Source organism: Galeopterus variegatus, unplaced genomic scaffold, assembly GCF_000696425.1.
Source record: "Galeopterus variegatus unplaced genomic scaffold, G_variegatus-3.0.2 Scaffold5156, whole genome shotgun sequence".
NCBI classification, from domain to species: domain Eukaryota; kingdom Metazoa; phylum Chordata; class Mammalia; order Dermoptera; family Cynocephalidae; genus Galeopterus; species Galeopterus variegatus.
Window position 1 is genome coordinate 129,334 of NW_007731267.1, and position 7,766 is coordinate 137,099.

Here is a 7,766-nt window from a genome sequence, read left to right on the forward strand (position 1 = left end):
AAAAAAAAAAAAAAAAAAAAAAAAAAAAAAAAAAAAAAAAAGAAATTAAAAAAAAAAACTGTATTATTGGGCCATTATTATATATCCTGAAAATCAAGAGACTCAACTGAAAAAGTATTAGAACCAGGTCCTCCAATTTATCTAACAGTACATAACAGAGTTCAGTAAGGTAGCCAGACAGTTATATAAAAAATGAGTAACAACCAGGTATAAAATATAGTATATAAGAAGGGGAAATCACATTCATAATACAAAGTAATAGCTAAATTTCTCAAGGATTTAAGTGCTTCAATATACATCTTCAGCTAATCCCTACAATGATATCATATAATATTACCATGGTAACAGGTATTATCATCACCATTTCACAGACAAAGAAACAGGTTTAGGGAAATTAATAAGAAACTTGCCTACGATCACATACATAACCAGTAAGTTTCACAACAGGAACTCAAACAGTTTCTCTAACTCTACAAAATGAGCTTTTTAAAAGCACTATTATGCCCAGTATTGTCTATCAAAGGAACAAAAATAGGCTGTATGGAGAAACAGCAATGGATGCAGAGAAATGGGCATTCCATGCACTGCTGACAGAAATATAAGTTGGTGCAACTTTTCTAGAGGGAAATTTGTATAATCACATCTAGGAATTTGTTAAAAATGTACGTGGAACTATATTCACAGCCATTTACCACACTGTTTTTTATTACAATGAAAAAAACTGGTCACAATCTAAATACTCAATGATATGAACTTGATTAAACCACAGTACTTGACTATACTGAATGCCATTCAGCTAATAAAAATAATCTCTTAAAAGGATAATGACACAAGAAAACTTACGATATATTGAATGAAGAAACAAAACTATATATGCATACTTTTTTTAAAAAAAGGATGTGATTATGATTAAATGATTTTTAAAAATGAAAACAGGGATATGAATAATTTATCTCTAGGTGAGAATTATAGATGATTTTCACTGTATAACTTTATACTTCTATATTTTACAAATGTGATAAAATATGTTGAAATAGTAAACTCAAAATTTAACTTTAAAAGATAAACTGAAGTAGTCAAAATAATAACAATGCAGTTTAGGAGACATTCCTCCCATTTAAAACTATTTGTTCCTATGCATGATATAGCTAATTTATTTTAACATACTTTATGCCCACAATTTTTATGTTACTTAAGGCATTTTTCTATCTTAGCAAAACAGAAATAATAATGTACATTACCTAAAATGTGCAATAAATAATTTATTTTAAGTCTTTTAGATTTGTACTAGTCATTTAAAATTACAGCAAAATTCCAGAGTATCTAACAGGTAAGATCACTAACTTAATGAGGCCATCAAAGAAAATGATGACATAAAGATTAAAAAAAAAAGTGTAAGTCAACAATGAGCAGCCTCAATATATGGGAAAACTGTTCCCTGTAAGTATACAAAATAATAAAAATAAATTATAAAGTAAAAGCCAAGATGTGAACAGACTAAATCACAGAATAAAGATAAAATTAAGCCCACATAATTTTGAATAGGAAATGAGTACAGATGACTAAGAACAAAGAACAAAAACTAATTTTAACTTCACCCTAAAAGATGTGAATAGATTTGAAAGCCCTTTGAAAAACCTAAAATATAAACTGACATATTAAAAGCAATAAAAGTAAACTTGATTTTATAGACATTTTATATCTGGCAATTCCAGTCACTCAGAACACAACTAAGAGCCAGTGAATAAGGAGAAAACAAAATAAATAAATAAAATCTTTGTCCCATCAAATCAATGGATACTGCTAAATCATTTTATAATATTCAGTGCCTTCTACGTGTCAAGCACTTCTACATTCATTATCTTGAATCAGTAAAAACAACTCTGCAAAGTATTTGATGGATGAGAAATCAGAGAGCAACTGAGAGTACTGCCTAGGGTCACAGCCAGAAAATGACAGAGCTGGGATTCGAATGCAGGTGGAACTGATTTCAGAGGCCCTAACTGCTCTGTCCACACAGTGCAACCTTTCAGTTCTTCAACCTAGACTCTGAGTATTCTTTTTTTTTTTTTCCTTTTTGTCTTTTTTACTGACCGGTAATGGGATCGCAACCCTCGGTGTCGCGCCCGTACTGGGGACCAGCAACGGGATCGCAACCCTTGGTGTTGCACCCGCACCGCGCTCAGCCAGTGAGAGGGAACAGGTCTCCACATGGGATCCGAACCCTCGGCGGGAGCGCCGCCGCACTCCCAAGCAGTGCACTCTCCAGTGCGCCACTGGTCCGGCCCTAGACTCTGAGTATTCTACAGGCCTATAATTGCTGCCTAAAACTTTTACTTTAGACATAATGTTAGCATGATGTCATCCAGTTGCACAGTCCATAGCAGATACCTTCTGCAAATTAGAGGGAGTAACAATGTCAGCAAGGAACAGCTAACAACAAGAAGAGAAGACCAAAAATCACTGACACAAATCAACGTAAATAATTGATTTCTGTTACCCACCCCCTCCCACCATCTAAAACACACAGAAAAAAGCATAACAAGTATTGCTATTTAGTTTAGGATAAATTAGAAATCTCAACAAACTGTGCCAAGTTACTTAACATCTCTAGGCATCAGTTCCATTACCTGAAGATAAGCAAAACAATAGCATATACCATATAGAGTTGTTGTAAAACTAAATTAGATAATGTAAGTAAAGTTCTTAATACTGCATGTGGCATAGAAGTTATTGCCCAATAAATATTAGCTATTATTATCTTTCAAAATAAGAGAGATCATAGGCCACATATTATTTGAAGATAGAAAAATATAATACATGTGTATAAATTCTTCCATTTAAAATAGTTAAGATGTTTTGTTCTTGAAAGATTTTAAAGATTAACTTTTTGGAAAATTCACTTCTATAATATCCTTTCCCTGCTAAGAGGAGTAAATAAGATTAATCATATTCTTTTTTTTTTTTTTTTTTTTTTCCGGTAAGGGGATCGCAACCCTTGGCTTGGTGTGGTCTGCACCACATTCAGCCAGTGAGCGCACCGGCCATCCCTATATAGGATCCGAACCCATGGCCTCTGTGCTACCAGCGCTGCACTCTCCTGAGTGAGCCTTGGGGCCAGCCCAAGATTAATCATATTCTTAAAAGACAAATGTATATTGCCCCTCAAGAAATCACATAATACCTTCTAAGTTAATTTTTAAATGTTTTGGTACCAATTGTGTTATTTGCTCTGCATTGATTTTGTATCTTTTTCTGACCCATCTATTTGCTTTTGTTCATCATACCTACTACCAGGAGATTCATTTAAAGTACTATATGGCTTTTATTAGTAAAAACACATGAAGTTATCTACTATGTGCCAAACCCTGTAGAAGAATTGGGATAAAACAATATAGACCACAGAGTCCTGGTCCTCAGGGAGCCTAAAGACTACTGAGATAAAAAAAAAATCCTATGCACAGTATGAGGTACAATCAACATTTTGTATTATCAGTTAATCTTTATGATAAATCTATGTAGAAGGTAGTCTTTTTTCTGTTCTGTAGATAAAGAGCAGAAACAGAGAAAGCAGGAAGGAGAAGAAAAGGAAACAGTTCACTATCATCTAATATGCAAGTGTTAGAGTATTTTGAAAACACAGGGGAATGAATAATTAATTTTACCTGGGGCTGGAAGATTAGGAAATGCTTGTGATATGTTTTTACTTAAAAATCCACCTTATAAATTCTGTAAGGTATAACTATGGGAATAACAAATAATCAAGAGAATATTTATAAAATATTCACATGTCATTTTTGGGTAAGGAGATTTCAAGTGGCTTTACTTATTCTATACGTTGCTTTTTCTTAATCAACTTGTACTACTTTAATAATTTAAATAAGTAGAAAATTCAACATTAAAATGAAATATCAATGCTCATCTAACAAATGTCAGTTAATACTTAGTGTGTTCAAACATGGGATGAAATCAGCATACTCACTCTTTGCTAATGGATGTAGCTATGAAAACAACTTTCTGAAAAGCTTTTTGGCCATCTGAAACCTTAAAGGTTATTATTTGTGATCATTACTTCTAGGAATCCATCCTGAAAACACAGATGCAGAAAAAAGATTTTTACTGAGATGCTCAAGTAAAGCATTATGATATTAAAATATTAGGAAAAAAACAAATGTCTGAAATAGGAAAATGATGAAATAAAATAACATTGTTACGAAAAAAATGTTTGAAATATTTTTAATGTCACATTAAATGAGAGTGGGAAAATGGGATGCAAAGCTCTATAGACAATATAATTCTAATTATACAGGAAAATTATATATCTTTTTAGAACCAAACTCCCTAGAAAGATGATTCCGTTATATTGTTTAAACCTCACAATAACAGACAAATCTATTAACATGTATTAGGTTACAGAGACCTTAATATTTCTTAACAGGGACTTAGTATGGCTATGTTGGAACCCTCACTCAGCCTTATTAATTGCAGGACCTCAAGCAAGTTATTTAACCACATCGTAGTTTGGTTTCCTCATCTGAAAAAGGAGGTATTGAAATACTTCTTCACAGGCATGTAATAAAATGCATTAACACATGTAGAGCACTTACAACATCACTTGGCACAATAAATGTTACATACTGTACTTAAGCCACAATGAAGTAACCTAAGTGATATGAGGGTACTTCAAAAAGTTCATGGAAAAATTGAATTAAAAGATAATATGAATCCTTACAAGAACTTTTGCAAGACCCCTCCTGGTGTGAGCCAGGAAAAAGGTGAGAGAGGACAGGGTGAAATGCTTAGCAGGAAGACCCTGGGATTCTCTTATTTATTCCATATCCACCCTTAGGGATTTAAATTTGGAATACTGACTTAATAAACTTTAATATTCACTGACTATCTTTTTATTTAATATTTCTTTTCAATAAAACTATATTCCAAAACTCCACTTGACACCCACTACTCCTATAATCATCTGCCACATGCTCCAGACACTGGACTACCCACTCCCTGCTTTTCTGCCCTGGTTCCTTGACTCATAGTACTCATTTGGACATGATTCCAACCAGTTCTACCTACTTGAATGCTACCACTGAGGTCTTCCTTAGTACTGGAATTTCTCACTTCTTCACTCATGGCATTTAGAACATATGCCTAGTGGAATGTACTATCTGTTTATTATCTATCCTCTTAGAGGTCAGGGGCCTTACACAGCAACTAGATTGATACTAAATAATTATTTGCTGAGGGAATAGAAGTATATCAATTTCAAATGAGCAATAACTGCATATTATAGTCCTACATTCCAACACCAAAAAGAAAAAAAATTTCCTACTTAATATCTTTTTTTTTTTTTCGTGTCCGGCAATGGATCGCAACCCTCAACCCTCAGTGTCGTGCCCGTACCGGACCGGACCGGCCACGGGATCGCAATCCTCGGTGTCGCGCCTGTACCTCGCTCAGCCAGTGAGTGGGAACCAGTCTGTATGTGGGATCCGAACCCTCCGCGGGAGTTCGTGTCCGGCAATGGATCGCAACCCTCAACCCTCAGTGTCGTGCCCGTACCGGACCGGGACCGGCCACGGGATCGCAATCCTCGGTGTCGCGCCTGCACCTCGCTCAGCCAGTGAGTGGGAACCAGTCTGTATGTGGGATCCGAACCCTCCGCGGGAGTGCCACCGCACTCCTAAGCTGCGCACTGTAGCAGTGCGCCACCGGGCCGGCCCCCTACTTAATATCTTATGTGTCCTTAAAACTGCTGTCAAATCAGAATGAAAGAATTCCTTGAATTTATGTACAAAAACAATGAAAAACACTAAAAAGGCATGCAACTTTTTATTTGTTATACTAGTTAAAATTAATGTAGAAACCATTGTGGGCTGCTAGAATGAAGGCAAGGTAATCCAACTGTAGTATGAGAAAAACGCTTTAAAGATAGAATTTCAATTAACCACTGGGGTTCCAATTTGGCAGATGTAACCCATGAAAACACAGCTCCAGAGAAGCATGTAACACAAAATAGGATATTCTTATTAGTCTGGTAATTAAAACAAAAATTTAGTAAAGTGAAGTGACTAATAAAAACTCCCATCAGCATACAAACATTCCAAGCTTCTGTTTCCTATCCTATAATATTTTCCATTATTAATCGGAGGTTAAAAAATAATGGTCTCTTTTTTTATTGTTTTATTTAAAAGTTCATTTTACTTTGGTTATAATGTTTAAGTACTTTTATGATGACAAGAAGCTGGATGTAGAGTTGTAACTTACTGTGAAAGTAAAATCCATTAAGTAAAAATACTGAAACATTTTAAATTATGGATACATAGTCAATGGACCATTCTGATATTTTTATGGTACCTTCAAGAAGACAGATTTAAGTAACTTAGAGTAAGCATGCTAAATTGGAAGAAAACAGATGAACAGAGGGGCAAGTCTGAAATAGGCATCTTCCTGGGCTTATCACTGTAAGACTAATTTTATGAATCTTTGGCGAAGCTATCTGTATATTCTCAAACATCAGAGAACACTAAAAACAAGAAATTGCTACTAAAATTAGTTATATATGTGATTAAATAAATGGAAGTTATACTCTCTAAACCCCAAATATGTTGACTTAAAAAAATATGTAACACACTGTATTCATGACTTATTGTGGTTCTTGGAAAGTCCAAAAAATGTGTTGAGGCATAGCCCCGGGTTTCCATTTATAATATGCATTACAAAATGAAAAACTAAATGAGGAAATAAGAACTACTTTTCCAAATTTTTAAACCTACACACAGTACTTAGTCCCCAAGTATCTCTGCATCTGTTCTAAGATTGTTTAAAAAAAAAAAAAAAAAAAAAAAATCCTGAATCAGGAAGAGCCTTGGTGGGCCTGGGGATACACAGTCTTGCAACCAATAGGAAAACTTTTCCTAAATCTGGATTAGTATTACATCTCTTTCTTGCAAAACACAGAGCAAAAACCGGGATTGTTAATGGATACGACACCCAAGAAGCAAGAAACCCAGTCAGAGTAATCAGTACGTGGACTACTACAGTACGAAGGCTGTTTTTAAGGACTTTAGGAGGTGAAGGACGAGACCGTTTAGGGAAGAAAGGTGGGATTCATTTCTGCAAGTTATATTTGTAACACCTCTTTGTAGGGAGTTAAAAAATGTGAACTAGCCGAGCTAAAATGAACGCAGGCTGTAAAAGGGAATTGGGCTGGAGCGAGAAGGGTGAAAGAGGAACGAGCGAGGGGTGAGGGGTTCTCGTTAGCACCGGCGGGGAGGGTGGTGGCGGTTTGGACGCAGGGATGGATAAGAAAAGCCAATGGCGGGGGCTGGACCCGAGATGTCGGATGATGCCTCACCCCAGAAGCGCGCGAGGGTCTGAGCCGCAGGAGCAGAGCTGTGGGTCCGTTTCCATCGAGGGCGCCCGAGCCCGCCTCCATGTTCGTTGGCTGTGCCCCTGGGCAGGCGGGAGTGGACCGGTGCCCTAGGCCGCGGGGCCGGGGACACCGGCCTCACCTCGCCCGAAATCCCAGCGAGGACGGCGCTGCCCTCGGTGAGGATGCGCTGGGCTTTCCGCTCGGCCCCACCTGAGCGGCGGGAGCTCAGCGACTCGACCTCGGGGAGCCCGACCCTCCTGGGCCTGGAGATCACCCGGCGCGGCCACTCCGGCTCCGGCCCCGGCCCCTCCGCCCCGCGCTGGGGCGCCCGGGCGCGGCCTCCGGGCCCCGCGGCCCTCCCTACGCCAGGCTCCCTCAGGACCACTCT

General features: G+C 37.4%; 1 protein-coding gene across 1 annotated transcript in view; it reads right to left on the reverse strand.

Moving 5' to 3' along the window:
• The window catches only part of ZC3H12C (zinc finger CCCH-type containing 12C), a 58,131-nt gene extending 50,690 nt beyond the window's left edge, over nt 1-7,441 (reverse strand). The window contains exon 1 of the mRNA XM_008589013.1: nt 7,361-7,441. Coding sequence (XP_008587235.1) covers nt 7,361-7,441 — 81 coding nt within the window. The remainder of the gene's footprint in view (nt 1-7,360) is intronic.
• Between the last annotated feature and the right edge of the window lie 325 nt (nt 7,442-7,766).